General features: G+C 38.3%; 1 protein-coding gene across 5 annotated transcripts in view; it reads left to right on the forward strand.

Annotated features, from left to right (window-relative positions):
* Positions 1–21,853, forward strand: part of LOC128862363 (prominin-like protein) — a 54,865-nt gene that overhangs the window by 18,580 nt on the left and 14,432 nt on the right. For all 5 annotated transcript variants that reach the window (XR_008454475.1, XM_054100940.1, XM_054100939.1 and 2 more), the window contains 12 exons: positions 6,118–6,859; positions 6,951–7,095; positions 7,200–7,328; positions 8,344–8,531; positions 8,603–8,767; positions 8,862–8,986; positions 10,365–10,530; positions 11,933–12,102; positions 14,914–15,023; positions 15,115–15,219; positions 15,286–16,144; positions 16,210–16,331. Coding sequence is in view for 4 of the 5 variants with exons in the window: in XM_054100940.1 (XP_053956915.1) it covers positions 6,514–6,859; positions 6,951–7,095; positions 7,200–7,328; positions 8,344–8,531; positions 8,603–8,767; positions 8,862–8,986; positions 10,365–10,530; positions 11,933–12,102; positions 14,914–15,023; positions 15,115–15,219; positions 15,286–16,144; positions 16,210–16,331 (2,630 nt within the window). In the remaining variant the exon portion in view is untranslated. The remainder of the gene's footprint in view (positions 1–6,117; positions 6,860–6,950; positions 7,096–7,199; positions 7,329–8,343; positions 8,532–8,602; positions 8,768–8,861; positions 8,987–10,364; positions 10,531–11,932; positions 12,103–14,913; positions 15,024–15,114; positions 15,220–15,285; positions 16,145–16,209; positions 16,332–21,853) is intronic.

Below are 21,853 nucleotides of genomic sequence, written 5' to 3' on the forward strand. Positions count from 1 at the left end.
ATCCAAAGGCTTTATACAATTTATAAAGATGGTTTTAATGTTAAAAAGTGTTGAGAGAAGAGGCAATTTTCTTGCATAACCTCAAAAGAAGCAAAAAATGAGAACATCAAATTTCATAAGAATCAATAAATTTTCAAAAGCACTGAAATTTTATCAGCATAAGCTTTAAATGCGAGACTTACCTTTTTTAGTATTTTTGTTTTAATTACATATACAAATGTTTTTTTTAACTTATAGTTTTGGTAGGTTTAACTTCAAAAAAGAATCCACACCAAATTTAAAAATTTTCCCATTTTGGGTATAACAAGCTATAAATTTATTGGAAAGAGCAAAGTGTTGGCAAAACTGCATCAATGTGACGTCACGCACTCTTTGATGGACGCAATTTTGTTTCTATCATTTACGTAAATATTATATTCAAAGCATCGTATGCTCCCACTCTCGTGATTTTTATTGAACGAAAGTTGCGGAAATACTGACTATGAATGCATGCATTTATGTATATGAAGACGTTCACATAACAAAAGTTGAGCAAAGCCAATGCCAAAGCCAAGCGTAAAGATGGGTAACTCATCTTCTCGCTTGCTCCGGCAATCATCAGATGTAAACAAATGAAATTATTCCAAAAATTTTAAACTCCAGTTAAATTCAAATGAGTATGACATAAGTTATTATTGTAAATAAGAAATTGTACTAACTTTATTATATATAATTTACACATTTTTTAGCTTAACGCTTTTGCTGCGAAAGCGTTAGAGCGTCAAAGCGAAGCGAACGCCAATGCGAAGCAAAAGAATCGTCAAAAAAATGTAATCGTTTCCACGACAGTCGGTACTACGTTACCGGAACGACCCGGAATTATATCCGGCCATGGACTGTCACTCCAGCAGCATTCCCCGATTTCGATAAGATGTATGAAGCGTTCTATAGCAGCATAACCAATCCCCATACATGTACGGGTAATGCTGCTGCAGTGACAGTCCTTGGCCAGAAAAAATCCAGGACGTTCAGATAATGTAGAACTGCCGTGGGAACGAATTTCTATCACGTACATATTTCTGTATGAAATTATTTGCACTATACGTAAACAGCATTTTTCCATAAAATTGTAATATTTTTATGATTATTAAAACAGTTTTCATGCCGCAGAAAGTAGTAGTCGGTGTAGCAACAGTAGTGGGCTTAAGTAGAAATACACAAACGTATGAAAACGCAATCCTCCTTCTGATCATGTGTTGTTATAAGTGGCATGAACGCAAGCAACGGTGTTCAAAAAAGGTATTTCGTTAAGTTAAAATCTTATTCTTATGATTCTTGTTATTACAAGTAAAGAAAGACCGAACTTCGGCTTGAGTCATCTGAGGCCCGTTTGGTTTCGGTTCGTCTTCGGCCACTGACAATGAGAAAATATAAAATATTAATAAAAACAACAAGGAAAATTTGCTAAAAACAAAATGCTTATTTTTTAGTTAAAGTTATTTGTATTTACATAAGACGTAGAAGCTGTGTAAATACTGTCTTTAATAACCCACCGTTCAGCCACATGCGCATTCTCTTTTGATTAAGTGCTTGTGCGAAATTAGCGTAAGCTTAAGAGGATCTCTGTTTATGATATTCTCTGTTGTAATACATATGTATACTCGTACAAATTTATGTCCTATGTAGTTCGAGCCGTCTTAATGCAAGTGTTTAAATGTGCACAGGGATTCAGAGCAAAGGAGGCCATAAAAAGTTGAAAAGTAAGTGTCGTAGTATTGCTGTAAGGAAAAGCATCATAGAAAGTTAAAGTTAAAGACTCAAATTTTAAAAGTCTCTCATCAGGTCCGCCCCATTTTATGGCGCAGAAGCGTGGACAATGCCAACATACGATTAACGTCTCTAGGTGTCGTTCCCACGACAGTCGGTTCTACGTAACCCGAACGACCCGGATTTATATCTGGCCAACGACTGTCACTTCAGCAACATTCCCCGTATATATGTATGTATATGGGGCATGTTTATCCTGGCACAATAACAACAACAACAAACGTCCCTTTGAGTGTTTGAGAGAAAGTTTCGGCGAATAACGCAGACTATAGAACAATTAGCTGCATTGGATTCACGGCACCGTACTATACACTTAGGGTAGCTTAGCAGAGCGTAGTATAAAGATCCAGTTGCTCCGCTGGGTAGTTCATGTCATCCGAATGGATTCCAATACTCCGGCTCTGAAAGTATTCGATGCGTTACCAGCTAGTGGTAGCAGAGGAAGAGAGAAAGATCAGGTGGAGAAGGACTTGGCTTCACTTGGTGTGCCCAACTAGCACTGGCCAGCACGAGAAGGAAACGACTGGTGCGCTTTGTTAAACTCGGTCAAATTTGTATGGCCATATGTGTATAAGTATTTTTAGAAATAAGGTTAAGCTAAGTTTTCCTAGACGGACATGTGAAAAATTATTTCTGGCCAGTAAAAACATTCAATAATAGAACTCTGCTTAGCAGTGAAGATGAGCCATCAAACGCATCATTTGGGTAACTTCAATCTAGGGCTTATACATTTTGGAAAACCCTTTAAATAGCTCTGGGATGTACACATGAATATTTTTTGTATTCATGAACATAGTATGTAAGAATGTATGAACTAATTTCTCCAGCTGTATAGAAAAACAAAACCGAATGGTCATTCGTGTTGGCCACTTTCCGCGTTGATGTTTATTTGAATTTATGTATGTATACGTGTGCGTTTGCCTTTATTAAGTGGTCGTGTGGTTCAACTATAGGGTGTAATTTTATTGGTGACAATTTTAAAGTTGCCATTTATCAATGTGAATGACCACCAAACTGTATATATGTATGTGTGTATGTTTGCATGTAGCACTAATCATGAGTATGTATGAATTTTCATATACCTACATTGCATACACGCATACTCGTGCTAATTTAGCAGATATATCTAAAAAGAACATCTACATATACATATGTATGGAAAAAGTGTTCGTAAACAAGCAAGTAGCATAAGGTCCATTATAACGGTAAAATGCATGAATGGATGGAAAAAGTGTTTTTACACTACGCAAAATTAATTCTTATAATGAAAGCAGATTTTCCATACATGTCGCACAAAGGTCGAGTTAAATTAAAAATGCGATTTGCCTTTTAGCCATATTTTAAAATTCTTGTACTTCTCTAAGCAAATTTCTCATATAGTGTCTGCTATAATCGCTCTAAAACTATGGTGTGGATTATTTAGAAATGAAGTTCGCTTCAGTTGGTGCCGTAATCCGGATATCAACGCATATTAAATATATTGCTCTGTCGGTGGCAAAATTTCCAACCATGTCACTGCAGAAATTTAACGTTTCTTAGTCTCCGAATTTATAATAAAATATGATAACTTCATGCTGCACAGTTTTCTGTCTTTGGAAATTGCAAAAACAATAGAATAGCATCAATTCACCGAAGTTTTGACCAATATGTGTGAGCGTGGACGAAATGAATTGAAGCCTCTCAAGCAGTAAGCAAAGTCGCGTTTGACATTGGATTGTAAGGGAAATATATTTTGAGCTGCCACCGCTTCGGCAAATGTTCGATTCTGATCTCTACTTTAAATTGTTAATCTTCATAAGTAAACAATTCAATTGAAGCATCGAAATTTTAATCAAAAGAAAGAATGTTGTGTTCAGTCATGCATACTAACGATGTTAACGCTGAAAAACTTACATACTTCTCACCTTCAATATATTTTATTGTATTTATTTATTTAAGTCAAATATACAACCATAGGTTAATTTTACTGACTATGACTGACCTTAAGAACAGCTTACGTAATTAAATCCTAGATAAAAGAATTAACAATAAAAATAAAATTAAAATTATAGTTAGTAGTAAAGAATTTGAAGTTGTAGGAGGTATTAAAGAGAAAGATAAAAAATAGTATATTAGTAAATTAGAAGCAATTGAAAGAATGATAAATTATTTGAGTACGTTCAGCAATATTCGTCAAGGCTACAAAACAATTTATGACTGAAACGCATCTTTCATACATTTAATTTTTAGTAGTAAGTTATGCCAAAGACGCCGCCGTAGCCGAATGGTGCCGGTTGATGCGTGACTACGTTGGTTCGAATCTCCGGGAAACACCAAAATAAAGAAACCTTTTTTTTTTAATAGCGGTTGCCACTCGTAATGAAAAAGCACCTCATAAAAATATCTACCTTTCGGAGTAGGCTTTAAACTGACCAACGCGCCACAAATAGAAGGAGGAGCGCGGCCAAACATCCAAAAAGGGAGTAAGCGCCAAAGACGGACAGAGAACACAAAACAACTGTGTTTCATCGGAACTAAGTTTAACGAAAGGCAAGATTTTGAAAACATGTGTCGATCTTTGAGATATCTGGGTTCCTGAGTAGTTATGATCTTCTGAAGTAACCCTAAACACTAAACACATAAATACTTCCCTTTTATAGCCTTACAACGTCTTCTCGGCTCTGCGTTTCTTTCTCTTTCACAATTTCTTCGACTCAAATCTTGTTTCTGATAATGCCGATATCACTTCAGGAAATAGATTGGACGTCCTTTCACTCAGCATTATTTCCAAATAAATTTAATTTTGTTTCATTGCTCTAAAGTACATATATATTATTGTAAATTTTTTCCCCTTCCTTAAATTTGTTTGTGTCAACAGAGGAACTTTATGAGCTATTCTGCTGGTAGTTTCATGTTGTACAGTCGACACCGTACAGTTCTCGCTGATACTACGTTGCTGCTATTATTTATTTATAAATCTTGTATTTTCTGTATGAACGTGGGGGTACTACAGGGTCCAGCACTCGAAGTGCTGCACGGGCATCAACTATCTATTAGTTGGCTAAATGACAGTCCAGGGTATTGTAAACTAAAAGATTCCCCAGTATCGAGGCGCAGAAAAAAGCCATTGTTCGCGAGTAGGCCAAAATACCTGCAAGTCACATTCCAGCAGCTTGCGATACGTTTCTGGACCGTCTGAAGGCCATTTTAAAGGCAAAAAGTGGTCATATCGAGAAAAAGTAAATTGATTCTTGATTTTGTATTATTTTCACACATTTTTTACTTCGAATTGAATAAAAGTAATTTTTCAAACTAAATTTATGGCTTTTATAATTGGTTCTCTTCGAGTGCCACTCTTTGTATTTTAGGCACTTTATGTGTATGTATATGGGACTTATAAAACGGAAGTAAAATTAAAAATGGATATTGAAATTTATTTTTTATTCTGATGAAATTAAGTTTGCTAAGGGGAACTATGAAGTCGAAATCCCCTTAAAATCAGTTTTAGTCCTATCATATCCTGAAATTTTGAGAGTATTTTGAATTACGAGAGTAAGAAGGATTTTGTGAAACCTTTAAAGATTTGTTTTCTAATATTGACGAAATTATGTATAATTGACCTGTAACATAAGAGAAATATTTCTTTGATCAAAGATGAAAGAAAATTGACGAAGTGAGTCGTAAGGTATGAGTAAATAATCATAGGATTTTATCTCCCCTAAAACGTTTTATTACACATCTTTATACTTTCAAAACAAATTAAAAAAATCGTGTGATGCATCCTTTATGGGCGTGCATCATCTGGCACCGGGTATCACAAATAAATAGCAAAAATAAAAACAAAATAGAGCATCTTAAAAAATATTTTCTTAACTTTTATAATTAGCACTCTAATCTTAACTGTGCTTTTTTCTCAGCATAACTGTATATTTACATGACAAATAAGTTTCATCGAGTTCTTTTAACAATTGCTATTTAATCATTTCTTTTGAAATTCCATTCCGAGTGATTTCTGCTTAACAATTACTAATACACAAATGAATTTCCTTTGTCCGATTGGGTTTGCGTACGTCTACGGATGTGTGTATGGGTGGGGTGGTTTTTTACTTTACAATATGTCACGTTAAATTTGAAGAGACACTTCAAACGTGTGGAGTAGATACATTACCCCTCAAAGTACTTGTTTTATCATAAGCACATGCACTCACATACATATATACATACATATGTACATGTACTTATTATGTCCGTAAAACGTTATCACTATTTTCCTATTTAATAAAATGAGTACATTTAATTAACAACTGATTTTATTCATAATTTTTTTTACAGCACTTCCAATTTGTAGTTAATTGCTGAAGCGTAACTGCCTTGTACGGAGCGCATCGTTTGTTGTGTGCCAAATCTACAGCAACATAAGCTATCAATCAGTCATACCTACAGTCAGTCACTTAAGTAGTTATATTCAATTACTCACGCACCTACATACATATTACATGGAAATATATCATAAATGTAGCACATCTCAGCAGCATTGATGATATTCATATCGAAAATTAGCACTTGCTCATTGTAATAAAGGAAGGAAAACAAGAAGAGCAACCGCAAGAGCAAATAAAACACGCATATACGCACCAAAGCATCAATGTTTTAGTTACCTAGTGGAAAAAAGTGGTTGCTTTACACTTTCTCCGACAAAAAGTTTAAACAATTTCAACATAATCAAAAATGCACCAAAAACTAACAGCAACAACAACAAGACAAAAATTAGCTGTGAAAATGTCAACAGATTCCAGCAACTCTACACAGCGCCATAACATTACCAATATACGTTGCCATATTTCCTGTTGGAGTACGCTTTTTGTGCTTCTAGCGCTAAGCACTTTTGCCAGCCAAGCTCGAGCATTCGATTTGGGCAATGAATTGAATCTCAAGCCTACCAAGTATGCAGAATGGACGAAAAATGTCACGTACGTTAGCTCGACAGTTTATAATGCGCGTGGCATGCAACCACTTTACGATATTACACATAAAATTATTTGGTTCTTCACCGGTGAACATCCACTGCCAGAAGGTTAGATAAGGCTTGCTGTGATTTCCCCTATTAATATTAATTAGTAATTAAAAAGTTTATATACCTAATTTTAAAATTTCTCCCTTCATAGGCTACCTCGTGGTCAAGGATAAGGATATTGAATTTGGACCAAAAATTGAACGAAATGAATGGATTGATTTAATTAAACACTATTGGTTAATATGGCTAATTGTTTTGCTCGTTGGACTGCTAATTGTTACAATGCCAGTCGTTGGGTAGGAAAGAAAATCGTATTTAAAATGGCACCAAACTAAACAACAAAATAAAAAAAAACAACACAAGAATATTTACTAAGTAAAATTGTTTTATATTTGTATAGCTTATGCTTCTGTTGCTGTCGCTGCGCTGGTGCTTGTGGTGGCCGTTCGGAGCCGTTCGACAAGAAACATGACACCTGCCGCCGTGTGTTCTTGGGTCTTTTGCTCATAATATTGGCAACAGGTTTACTGTAAGTAGAGTATTTTTTTGTTGCAATACACGTTTCTAAACATTTAACAAGACACACAGTACCTCACAAAAGTTTTCGGCATTTCATATTATTTCTTTTTCCCAATAATGCAATAATCCAATCAAGGAAAAACTGAACAAAATATTCTATTTAATCTTATAACCACTTGCAATCAGTTTGGTCTAAATAGTCATGAAAGCTTTGATTATTTCTATATTTGTGCATTAGGTAATTTTCGCTCTTCATAAAAAAAATCGTAAATATAGGTTCCTTTTAAAATTTGACTATACGGATATTCGGCTGGCAAACCTTACTACCACAATCAAGTCATAGATACTGTAGTAGGTTAAATCCGTGCTTATGGAGAATAAAATCCGAAAGATCCACGCACTAATCAACTTATGCCCAACCCACCTAACACCACTTTCCCTTTGTGACTATCTTCGCCAATACTTTATGGATCACCGACCTACATATGTATGATTTAATAACAACACAAGTTTCCTTACCTCCAAGAATGTGTGCATTTAACCTGAGTAGGCTTAATGACTCCATTTAAAATTTTTTTTATTCATATGAGTTTAATTAACCCATTTTGAATATAAGTGAGTTTAATTGAAACATAAACATAGTATATGAGCCCATATTGAAAAAACATCTGTTCGCTTATATAAGCTCCACTATAAGCTCAATGATCAGATAAACCGAGATGATTTCCACTGTAGCTCTGTGCGAGCGGTGCCCTATTGATGAATTCCAGAGTTATTTTGAAATTAAAAAAAAAAAAATTTTGATTCATCCGAAAAAAGTGAAATTCCGATTACTTTCGCGAGGCACTGTAAACATACTTTATACCTACCTACACATACATTTGTGTGCATATATTTAATAGTACGCTTAAGTGTAAGAATAGTATAGCATTTATTGGTTTACATTCCTCATAAAACATTATAGCAAGCATATTCATTAGTGTTAATTTTCTCCACTTGTTATTTCTTTCTCAACTCGTTTTTAGTTTCGGTGTTATAGTTACATTTGCAACGAACAGTTATATGCAACAAGGTATTGAGAATAGCACAAATCGTGTGCGGGATGGCAGTATCGATACCCGTAAATTCCTCGAAGCCTCATCTGAGCAAATCGATCATATTCTAATAACAAATTACAAACAATTGTCTATACAGTTGGACAATATTTTGCGGGGTAAATATAGCACTTGACAATTGACAATTCATTACATTCATGAGAAAAAATAATCATAAAATTTTTTGCAGAAACATCAAATTTCATCATAAAGGAATTGGAACAGAAATCCATGGCAGTTTCGCTCATTTACCTTACAGACTTTCTTGAAAAACTGCCTCAGCTGAGATTAAAATTACAAAAAATGAAAACCATTACCAACGAGTTGCGTGTTTATGCATCACAATTGAGTGATGGTAAGTTGCTTGTCGAGTTAGACGAAATTCATATTCACACATATCTATTTACATCTATGTATATTAAAAACATTTGTTTCTTTTTTTGTAAAAGGCCTGCGTGGTGTTAAGCGTGATTTGTTGGTTATGCTTACGAAGTGCAATAATAAAGCATGTCAGGATGTTCTCAACAAATATGAGATCGGCAAGCTTGACGCTAACGGTATACACTATGACCAGGTAAGCAGAATAAATGTTGGAATCATATGGAAATATGTATAAGGACATTCCTTTTTTTGTTATTGTAAAAACAAATCACTTTTTCCTATATTAGACACACTAAGTCCGTCGTAGAAAAGTTACGAACGCAACCCTCAGCTATGGCTATAAAAAATTGGCTAACACTGAATTCATGCGAATTCAGGAAAAAGTGCCGCCAAGCTCAAATATCAAATACTGATGTTTGGACGCTAGCTGGCACAAAGTAACAATAAAAATTTTAGCGCTATTTTTAAATTTTCCCGCGAAAAAATATTTTTGAATGAAGAAACGCAGTAGCATTTAAGAATGTTGCAAATGCAGTGAGACATATTGAGAAATACATTTAATCAATAGGAAATTAATGGAAACATATTTGTGAAAAATTTCAGATTGAAAAAAAAAAACTCTTAAGCTCTTCTAAAAATATGACAAAATGAATTTTTGAATTGAATGAAGAATTATTGAAGAATGAATAAAAAAACAATGTATTTCCTTATATATTGAATATATTTGTGATCAATTTTGATTAACAGTTTTTACCTGAAGCGCACCAAATTTCCGGTTTAAAGATGGATTTGGTTAAATTAGGTCATGAAGACGTCGAATTTCCAAATGATCAAGTATAATTGCCCATTGTATTTGAGAACTCAAAAAAGCCCCTTATCCTTTGGGAGAAGCAGAGCTTAGCTTCGTTATTTGTCATTAAATCCTTTTAACCCTTAATTAAGCTATTAGCTGAAGTCAGGCCATAAACGACTTTGATCGAGAGTGAATGAAAATCTTGCATTTTCCTCCCCTAAACGTTGTTATCGGAGACCAACCACCATCTCGTTGCAGATGAAGAGCTCGATCTGCCCCATTGAGTTATCCATATTTGCTATTTGTTTGTGAACTGTTTATTTATGCACATGAAGGCTCTACCTCTCTAGCAATGCTCTGTATAAAGTTACTACGACAATAAAAAAAAATGTTGACTTAATATGCTGTGTCTCGAAAGCATGGTTTTGACTTTGGCGGTTATTGTTTTGGACCACAGAATTCTTTTAAAGTATTTTTTCATTTAAATGTTTTTTGTTTTTGATTTGGAAATGCTCTTGTGCCAAAATTAACAAAAATAATATATAAAAAATTAATATTTCTTTTTAAATGCTATCAGATGGTAGACCGATATTTTCCCAAGGTAAAAAAATTTAATAACAAAAAACTAATATAAAAATTTGTATTTAATGTTATTTATATAGACATAAATGCACTTTCAACAACATGAGTACCTACTGATAGACACATGTACATATAAATTTTTATTCATATGTATTTATATTTATTTACTATTTACTAATAATGGAAATTTTCTTAGCTACCGGATGTTACAGAAATTATCGATAATTTGGATAATTTGATAAGTAGGGACATAGCTTCGGCTGGCAAGCGTGGACGTGATATGCTCAAACAAATGCGCGCACATCTTAATACGACTATAGCCAAGTATACGCCAAAAGTGATTGACTCTATAAATAAAGCAGGTGAGTCAAGAAGATGATAATATATTTATTATAATAATATATTTTAAAAAATATTCAGAAGAAATTTGACTTTTTTCGAAATACTATATAATATATGGGAGGTTGAATTAGTTTTAAAGGTTTTTTTCGAAGATTTGGGGCTTTATTGTGAAAAAACGGTACAAAATATTTTATTCGAAGTATTGGCCATCGCTAGCTACAACTTTCGCCCATCTTTCGGGCAATTTCCGGATGCCGTTTCTCCAAAATTCTGGCCGCTGCTTGGCTATCCATGATTCAACCCATATTTTGGTAGCCTCGTACGAGGAGAACCGCTGGTCCGCCAAATCGAGACTCATATGCCGGAACAAATGATAATCGGAGGGAGCTATGTCTGGACTATACGGCGGGTGGGGTAATACTTCCCAGCAAAGCGTTCCAAGGTATTTTTTGACAGGTTGAGCAACATGCGGCCGAGCGTTGTCATGTTGCAAAATAACCTTGTCGTGCCTTTTTACCGTTTCCGGCCGTTTTTCTTTCAATGCCCGGCTTAAACGCATCAATTGCAGTCGGTAACGATCCCCCGTGATTGTTTCGCCCGGTTGGAGCAGCTCAAAATATACGACGCCGACCTGATCCCACCAAATGCAGAGCATGATTTTCTTGCCGTGAATATTCTGCTTGGCCGTCGACGTTGATGCGTGGCCGGGCAAACCCCATGATTTTTTGCGTTTTGGGTTATCGTAGTGGATCCATTTTTCGTCGCCAGTCACCACCCGATGCAAAAAACCCTTCCGATTTTGTCGCTCGATCAGCAATTTGCACTTAAAAAATCGCCGTTCGACGTCGCGCAGCTTCAACTCGTACGGGACCCAATGCCCTTGCTTTTGGATCATTCCCATCGCTTTTAGACGCTTGCAAACGGTTGATTTATCAACGCCCAATGATTCAGCAAGCTCTTCTTGGGTTTGGCACGAGTCCTCGTTTACCAATTCCCCCAATTCCGCGTCCTCGAACTTTTTGAGCTGGCCAAGACGCTCCTTGTCTCCGGTGTGAAAATCTCCACTTTTGAATCGTCGAAACCAGTACTCACATGTTGAAATCGACGGAGTATGGTCTGGGTAGGCCTCCTGCAGCAATTCACGGGCTTGGGCTGTATTTTTTTTCAAATTGAATCAGAAAAGCAAAGCTTCCCGCAAATTGCGTTTCGACGGCACGAAAGTTGACATACTCGGAACACGAAAGCACTGCGTTGTTTATACTTCAGCGAAATGACAGATACTGATAAACAAAGCCTAGGGATGAGGCTTTGTCATGAATATATATTCAGTATTGCCAACGCGATAAAGTGATAAATAGCGCCATCTGTGTGCCACCTTTAAAACTAATTCAACCTCCAATAATATTATGTCTTCCTTTAAAGGAAATGCTTTCCAACACGCCTCAAATGAAATCAAAATGGAACTTAACAAACTGTCATTAGTTATAAAAGACAATACTAAGAAGTATACCGGCGTTGCGGATGATTATTTGGATGAATATGGACCGTATCGATTCTATTTTGGCATTGCAGTTTGCTCTATATTACTACTGGTAAGTCAAGCTCCAAATATACGGTACAGCCAAAGCCAACTGATTTTAATTAACGAGGTTGCGTCAATGGAATGTGGTAGAGTAGACCAAGAAATAATATTTGTTTAACAACGTTTTTAAAGTTTATGACGCATAAAACATGTTAAACAATTTTAAGTGGATTAACAACAAACACTTAAACAATTTTAAGTGGATTACTGTGGAGACATTTTTTCACATATGCTTCGTTTTCGCCCATTTGAAGGAAGAAAGAAATCTAAACACAAAACAGGCTTATAAATGCTTTGAATATAGTAGAAAAGCGTTTGACGTAAAGTTTCTGCACTTATCTATTATTTTAAGGGTTAATTGAAAATATTCAATTTCGAACGAATCCAAATATAATATGGTGCAAAATTAATCACCCTATGAGAAGCTTTATAATTTTTGCAAATGGCGTCGTACTTTAATCATATTTGAATCTTGAACTAGATAGCTGCAGTATACAAACGTACAAGCAATGGACTGTGTAAAAATCAAAATAAAGACAAAAAGATGAGTGCAAATGTAGGTATTTAATAAGGCATGCATTTGTTCCTTCGGTATGCACAAGGCGCTCCATATAGTGTTTTTTTAATGAAATTTGTTAAATAATTTTATTTTGACAATTTACTCAGCTACCCAGAGATGTTATGACTAAAGTTATCAAATTTGAAAAGAAGTTCAGAATTGAACTGGACGACAAGGTAAACTGGAGTATACCTGCATTTAAAAGTAAACTCCAGGTATAAGCACTGCAATATGTGGTAAAAAAAGCGTTCTGTGCCGATGGATAGTTTTCCAAGCGGAGCTGAATTCCATCTGCCTATGTACGGCGGCCGCCGTAGCCGAATGGGTTGGTGCGTGATTACCATTCGGAATTCACAGAGAGGTCGTTGGTTCGAATCTCGGTGAAAGCAAAATTAATAAAAACATTTTTCTAATAGCGGTCGCCCCTCGGCAGGCAATGGCAAACCTGCGAGTGTATTTCTGCCATGAAAAAGCTCCTCATAAAAATATCTGCCGTTCGGAGTCGGCTTGAAACTGTAGGTCCCTCCATTTGTGGGACAACATCAAGACGCACACCACAAATAGGAGGAGGAGCTCGGCCACACACCTAACAGAAGTGTGTGAGCCAATTATTTATTTATTTTTTTATGTGCAGAGATTAACTTAGATAGGAACTTCCGGAATGAACGAATTGCCATTCTGAGCGACAGTGAGACGGCATTCAAGGCTTTGTCATCCTGTGAAATTAAGTCCTCATTTGTGCTTGAGTGTATCCAGAAACTGAATCTGTTAAGTACGCAGCAATCGCATCCGTCTAATTTGGGTCCCAGGACATAGGGGTACAACTAGGAACGTAGTAGCGGACGCATCGGCGAGAAGCTTAGCAGTGAGAAGCTAAGGTTAAGGGAGGTTAGCTGGCACCAAACTATGGGGCTACGCCAAGCGAAATGCTTGCTAGTGGGTTACAACTAAAACAGGTTTAAAAGTCTCTAACTCTTCCCAAGGATAAATAGAGAATGACCCCGACATACTAAACATATGCCCAGCATGTGAAGGCACTCCGCACGACACTAACCACTTTTTCACACGCCCCATCAAACCCACTCATCTAAAACCCCTCGCCCTCTGGACTCAATCTGTTGAAACAGCAAGTTTCCTGGGCCTACCGTTAGATGAGCTAGACGAAGACAACCGGTGGTTTACACTACACTGACAGGGTTAAGTATACTGCTACAACAACAACAATAATAACAGGCATTCTCACAGGCCATTGCAGGCTTCGTAGTCATCTGCACATGATCGGGATATGGCCCACTATAGTAAATGTTTGTCGTTTCTGTGACCAATTCCAGGAGACTCCAATGCACTCTTTGAATCTCCTTGAATGCAGCGCTATAGCGCGGAGAAGGCCGAGACATCTCGGCCATTTGTAGCCGGAAGAAAAACACATAGGGCTGTAAGTTTATAAGATTTTAGAAGGTTGATGAAAAAATTATATATGTATATGTATATATATAATTGGCGATTACACCCATTTTGGGTGTTTGCCCGAGCTCCTCCTCCTTCTATTAGTGGTGTGGACCTACAGTTTTAAACCGACTCCGAACCGTAAATGGTTTTTTTATGAGGAGCTTTTTCATGGCAGAAGGACACTCGGAGATTTGCCATTGCCTGCCGAAGGGCTTTATTATTATTGTGTTATTATAAATAAATAGCGTAGGAATTCCGAAGTTCTCTTCTTGGTACATTAAAGTTTATTTTTCCCAAAAGGGGAGCACAGTCAATTAATAATGCCATATACAAATGTTAAGGAGCGAACAGAACTCCTACTTTCTACAGGTTTGAGATTTAAAAGAAGTAAACGAGCATTATATGCTGGAAGAGGCTCAGTAAATCGTAAAGACCGCAAAGCATACTTAAGAAAAACCTTATGAATTTTCTCAATCTTGTTGATTGAGAATTGTTGACAAAGCCGCTAAATAATAGTGGCATTCTAAATGTGGGACTGTACAAAAAAAGTGTCAACATATCTGTATAGAAATATGCGCCTATGTTTTATGACAATAGTCTATATGTACATACTATATTTTCATTCTAAAATCGCGTAAACGTTGATCACCTTTTACAAAAAGCGCAGACAGAAACTTTTAAAAGGGTATTATGACAGATAATACATCGTATCATAAACCGTTCTAGGACCTTGTATTTTTTTTTATGTTATACAGTGTTATTATCCTCAAATAGTGAGTAATTCTTATACAATAATCGGTATTTCATCCCCAGATTTTGGTTTGTATAGTGGCTGCATTGTTATGTGGTATATGCGGCAAACGCCCAGACGGCTATGGAGATGACTGCTGCAATAAGGGCTCCGGCTCGCGTTTCTTGATGATGTAAGTCTTTCAATAAGCCTATTTATCTATTCATACATACCTATATACACATATTTCACTTTACGATTGACGTTGTTTTGCTTCCTTACAGGGCTGTAGCATTGATTTTCCTGTTTATTTCATTGGCTGCCTTAGTAGCTTTGGTACATTTTTTGATCGGCCTGATAGCCTATCGAGGCTTATGTCTTCCATTAAAGTAAGCGATGCCTTTTATAAGTTACCCAAAATGCAAATATTTACATATAATGTTTTGAATTTCTAGGGACCCTCAAAACGATGAGATATTCGCTCAACTTGACAATTCTATCGACTTAAACAATGTGCTTTATCCCCCCAAACAGAAGGGCAAACTGACTTCTGGTGGTTTACCGCCCTTACGCATTTCACATGTGATCACCGCTTGTCAGCGCAATCAAACAATTTACGAGGTGCTACATATTCACAACCGTATCGATATTCATGAAATTAATGATTACCCAGCACAATATAAAATAAATCAAACCTTAGATGATTTAGTAGATGGCATCTCCTTCGATGATAGCGACGTAATGATACTAAGCCCTGAGGACAAACAACGTATTTTGAGCCTTAGCGAATCGGCATTGAAAAACTTTGATTCCGCCCAATATATTGACAATCTTAACGACACAATAACAAAACATTCGTTAACTGAAATTGCTCAAGAGCTCCGCCAAACAGCTAAGAAAATCGACAGTAGTGACGATATGAAAGATGTACAGGTTAGTCTGCGTAATCAAGCCTTGCATTTGGAGACATACGAACAGAATTGGGTGATACCAATGAAAAATCAATCAGTGGAACTTATTCGATTGGCGAATGATTTGGATCATAGCTTACGCTATAAAGATCGTCCATTCCACGAATCCATACCGTTGCTGGTCAATGAGATTGAACGTGCGCAAACATTTTTCCGCGTAGAGGGTCGCCAGTTTGTTAAGGCTACAGCTGAGAATTTGACTCACTATTTTGCAAGTGAAATAGAGAATTATTTAAAGATGGTTGTGCAGGCAGTGGAGAAAAAAGTTGGCTTATGTGCGCCGTTAGCGAACGTCTACGACTCTGGTATAGTGGCATTGTGCAATTCTATTGTAGATCCATTGGTAAGGAGTTACAATTTATTTAGAATTTATTTTTAACTAAAACTGTTTATTTTCGTTTTGTATAGAACGGTTTCTGGGCTGGTGCCGCATTATGTGTTGTGCTCTTTTTGCCAACGTTGATGGTGGCAGTTAAATTAGCAAGTTTATACCAGAAGTCTGATCCGTATCCTGGCCCACTAGTTGAATCGTAAGTGCAAACTTACTATAGTCTTTTAGAGAATGCCTATTAATTATAATATTATATTATATTTTTGTATAGTTCATAATAATATGCTTCTATTTTTACTAACATTTTGTTAACTTATTTTTAAATGTTGTACTAATTTATAAAAAAACCATTTTTTCAATTGAGGGTTTGTTAGTTTTAACATTTTTAATACTTCATTGAACAAAGTGTTGGGGTGTTGCAAAAATCTCCACCACAAGAAGTCGAACATCATTGCCGCGTTGTAAAAATTAATGATAATAGTTTAGGGATTTTTGTCACATATTCATGGCAAATATATTTTACAAAGGTAAATATCTAAGGGTCCAACATTGAGTTCGAAGAGCGATTAATCAAAAATTGAGCGTAAGCGCGTCAGAGTGTTGGAGTTGAAATGAGCTACAGACTATACGGGCTTAGTTTCCATATTACTTCTTTTGCCATATTTTATTGAGTGGTAAATTGATAAGTCTTCAAGTAGTTTTTACTTAGTCTGGGGCAAGATTTTAATGACATAGTTTCAATGTGATAAGCATCAAAATTTGGGCCCAAGTAAAAATTGAAGTTTTGAAATATGTAGGGGAGAATGGGGAGTTGTGAGACGGGTTTGTTTTTGGACCCGTATTACTCAAAATCTTAATATTCTGCATATGTCAACGATGGAATCTTTAGTCAATGAATACTGGAAGCTATTGGTATGGCCTATTTAACAAAACTACAATTTTCCTTAAAATTAAAATTGTATATAATAATATAAAATATAATACAAAATACAAAAATGTGGGGAGTTGTGAGACACCATGGTTTAAATCAATAAAAATGACTTATTTTAATATAGTTGTTAGTTCTTTATTAAGATGAAAAATAAAAATGAAAAGACAATTGTTATAAAAAAGTGTATAAAAATGCTATGCCATCAACCTGATGATTCGCAGTGAGAACATGTATAATAACCAGTTCGTAAATTGGCACACTTTAGGTGCACAGCTCGATCGCATACATTGCAATGAATGGAGTTGTTTCTGCTTAACTTTTTCGGCATTGCGCCAATAAACCCAAAAATTTCATGATATATATACAAACAATGCATGAATATTGCGACGTCTTATGAAAGATGCGTTAAAACGTCGAAAAAAACGGTGTCTCACAACTCCCCACATTTGTTGTCTTACAACTCCCCAAATCGTTTTTTTTATAAATGGCCGCGTAGTCATAAACACATCGAACGTTCATGCCCAAGTGAATGTGTAAATTCAAAGCTAATAGGACAATTAATAATTTTTATATATTAACATTTGCAATTTGCTTCAACAACTGATCGAATGTATCGCAAAACAAATGATGAGAAAAACTTACCGAGAAGTTCCAAAACACAGTAACTGGAGAGACGCGTCGAATGCGTGTAAATATGACCAATGCTAGCTGAAAAGTGAGATCGCATCGAGAACACTTGTTGACACTTAAAATCGAATGTAAACAAATGAATAATGCCGAAAGGTAACAATGTCTCACAACTCCCCGTGTCTCACAACTCCCCATTTTCCCCTACAATTTTAGCGCTCATACAATTAAAGTATACATATTGATTATTCAATATATTAATAATAATTAGAATAAAGAATATATGGGTTAATTACACATACCTCTCTCAGATTGCCTCAATTGACGTCTAGGTTATGGCAGACAATTCCGATTTAAGATATGTGATTCTTCTAGGAAGGCGAAACACATATACATGCCGGTTTTTTGCTAAAAATTTCTCTAGGCAAAACGACAGGTTAGTTCTAAAATTATGTCTCACCAAATCTAAGTGTTCGTCTATCTGACCACTGCAGCCTGTTTCAAGCTGAACTGACAACAATAAAAGAAGTCACGCCTTAGCTCATAACCTGTAACGCAACTGAATGACCTTTTCCCATTTATTCTGCCAGAATGGGGTGGGCATTTTGCACTACCACTAAATTGCACTTCCACCAACTTTTTAGTGGTAGTTAAAATAAGGGTTTCGTTATCACAAAATCTTCAAATCACTAAATCCGCTTATTGCACTAATTATTTAGTGCACTATGCCCAACCCTGCTGACATGGAATCTACAATGAGTCTCTGATCACGGAGATATCTCTGTGTACGGACTAGAGAGGAAAACATGGTCAACACTGCTTACTGTGTAGGCATCCTCCTATCTTCTTGAAGGCACTGACTCATCTAAGTTTTCGTCGAAGATTCAAATATCTAACAAAGCAAGTCAAGCAAAAATTGGATGTAGAATGTGTCAAATTGCTAATACATGGTGATCGCCCCACCGCCATCTTGGTAGTCGATACAAAAACAGTACTCTGTCTTGTCTGATCGATATAAACGAAGAGACACCGATGTCTAGCATACTAGTGAATGTTTAGTAGATCTAGATCTAGCAAGTATGCATAGTTTATTGAGCTTCGTAAGTTGTTGTTGTTGTTGTTGTAGCAGTATCTTTGCCCTGTCAGTGTTGTGTAAATTACCGGTCGTCTTCGTCTAGCTCATCTAACGGTAGGCCCAGGAAACTGGCTGTTTCGACGGGTTGGGTCCAGAGGGAGAGGGGTGTTAGATGAGTGGGTTTGTTGGGGCATGTGAAAAGGTGGTTAGTGTCGTGCGGGGTGCCTTCACATGCTGGACATATGTTTAGTATGTCGGGGTCGATTCTGGATAGGTAGGAGTTTAACCTGCTACAGTATCCAGAACGCAATTGAGCCAGGATTACGCGGGACTCTCGGGGAAGCTGGAGCTCTTCTTCTGCGATAGGTGGCGGTTGGACTCCGATAACGGCATTCGGGGGTCGGGAGCTTAGGAAGGTGGTAAGGGTCTCCCGATGGATGTCGTTAATGGTCTGTCTGTATACTGTCTGATCCTGGAGTGGTCTGTCTGTTTTGTCCAGGATCTCGTCCACGTAATTGAGGAAGTGTCTCCTGATGTGCCTAGGAGGTGGCTCGGGCTGGAGCAGGTGTCTGCATGGGTGAGGCCTGCGGTGACACCCTAGCAGAAACTGCTTGCCGAGCATTTTGTTGTGCTCCTTAACCGGGAGCATGTTAGCCTCATCGTGTAGGTGTTGTATTGGGGACATCAGGAGACATCCTGTCGCGGTCCTAATGGCAGTATTCTGGCAGGTCTGTAGCTTCGTCCACTGCGTATCACTGGTTCCAGGCGACCAGACAGGCGCGGCATAGTTGAGAACCGGTCGGCCTATTGCTTTGAAAGTCGACAGCAACATTTCTTTGTCTTTGCCCCAAGTGCTGCCGGCAAGCGACTTGAGGACCTTGTTGCGATTCTGTACTCTCGTTGCAATAGCGGTTGTGTGCGCGGAGAAGGAGAGCAAGCTGTCGAAGGTGACTCCCAGAATTCTGGGGTTATTAACCGTCGGTATTGGTGTGTCGTCGACGTGCACCTGAAGTGGCAGCTTGACCTCCTTTGTCCAGGTTGTAAAAAGGGTCGCCGTGGATTTAGTGGGAGAAAGTTTTAAGTTTCTCGCAGTGAAGAAGCGAGAAAGGCGGGCGAGGTAGTCGTTTATCTTAGAGCATAGACCATCAATGTCATTGCCCGACGCCATTATCGAGCAGTCGTCGGCGTATGAGACCAGTGAGACTCCCTCTGGTGGCTGGGGGAGTTTCGAAATGTAGAAATTAAAAAGCAAGGGTGAAAGGACACCACCCTGCGGTACTCCTTGCTTTATTTTTCTCTGTTTGGAGGTTTGGTCTCGAAATATCACCGACGAGTGACGACCACTCAGGTAGTTCGCGGCCCACCTCTTCAGCCCTGGCGGGAGTGTCGACTGTAAAATGTCATCTAGTAGCGTGGCGTGGCTGACTGTATCGAAAGCCTTTTGTAAGTCCAACGCTAATAGGACAGTCCTCTCGCAAGGGCGGTTTTGGTTAAGTCCGCGGTTTACCTGGGTGTTTATGACGGTGAGTGCCGTGGTGGTGCTGTGCACTCTACGGAAACCATGCTGGTGTGGGGCTGGAGTCAGGTGTTGTGTGAGGAGTGGGAGTAGAAGGGCTTCAAGTGTCTTCACTACTGGGGAAAGGAGAGTTATCGGACGATAAGACTCCCCTTGGTTGGCGGGTTTCCCAGGCTTCAGTAGTGGGACCACTCTCCCCAATTTCCACTTATCAGGAATAATGAGAGTGGCCATGGACAGATTGAAGACCTTTGTGAGGTATTCTACTCCCAATGGACCCAGTTTTTTCAGCATCAGCATGTTTAGTCCGTCGGGGCCAATGGCCTTTGATGGTTTCATTCGTTTGATGGCCCCCTGAACCTCGTCACTGGTGAAAGCAAGCGGTGCACTGTTGTAGGGCAGTTTGTGCAACCGTCTGGTGGCACAACGTTTGGATCTGTCGACCGGAGGATGCAGTATAAATTGCCGGCTAAAATAGCTCGCGCATCTCTTCGGGTCCGACGAAGTACGACCGTTGAAGGTGATATCTACCTTGTCATTGTGCTTCGTCGGGTTCGACAGGGACCTTACGGTGGACCAGAGCTTGCTCACACTAGAGGTGAAGTTACAGGACTTCAGATGCTCTACCCATTTGGTCCGCTTATGTTGGGTGACCAGTTGCCGGATCTCCGAATTGAGATCCTTTATTCGAGAATCCCCGGGATCGGCCTGGCGTAGACGGTCACGCTCGTTTGCCATAACGGCTGCTTCAGCTGGGAAATTGGGACGTAACTCCCGGATCCGTCCAGCGGGTATGAAGCGAGCCGCGGCGGCTGTGATCGCCTTGCGGAGTGCGCGTTCGCCTGCGCGCACATCGGTGGGAGTGGGTAGGGCTGCGAAGATGTTCTCGGTAAATTCCGCGAATCTGGTCCAATCAGCTTTGTTAAAGTTGATGTATGACCGGTGATCCGCGGAAACAAAGTCGGCAGGTCTCTCGATCGAGATGATAATGGGCAAGTGGTCTGATGCAAGCGATAGCATAGGTCGCCAGGTTATGCTATTTATATTATCAGACCTGCGCTAGCAATTGTTATGTCAGGCGAGCTGCTGCAATTGCCCACTACCCTAGTGGGGGCGTCGTCGTTTACAGTGCTGAACGTCGAATCGTCTATCTGCTCTGCCAATAGCTGTCCTCTACGATCATTTGGCAGGCTTGAATGCCAAAGATCGTGATGCGCGTTAAAGTCACCTACTACCAATCGGTTTTCTCCCCTGATGAGCGCACCAATATCGGGGAGATATCCTGCCGGGCAGCAGGTGACAGGGGGTATGTAAATATTATAAATTTCGAGCTCAGCATCGCCTGACCGGACAGCTATACCTTGACGTTCTAAGGTGCTGTCCCTGCGGTCGATGCCTTCATCAATAAGACGATACTGCACTGAATGGTGTACTATGAACGCTAGGCCACCACCGTTGTCTCGCTCGCGGTCCTTTCGGTGCACGTTATAGCCGTCCCTGGTAATCAGGGGAGAGCTAGCGTGCAGTTTTGTCTCCTGGACCGCAGCTATCTTAATTCCGAACCGACTCATG

Source organism: Anastrepha ludens, chromosome 4, assembly GCF_028408465.1.
Source record: "Anastrepha ludens isolate Willacy chromosome 4, idAnaLude1.1, whole genome shotgun sequence".
NCBI classification, from domain to species: Eukaryota; Metazoa; Arthropoda; class Insecta; order Diptera; family Tephritidae; genus Anastrepha; species Anastrepha ludens.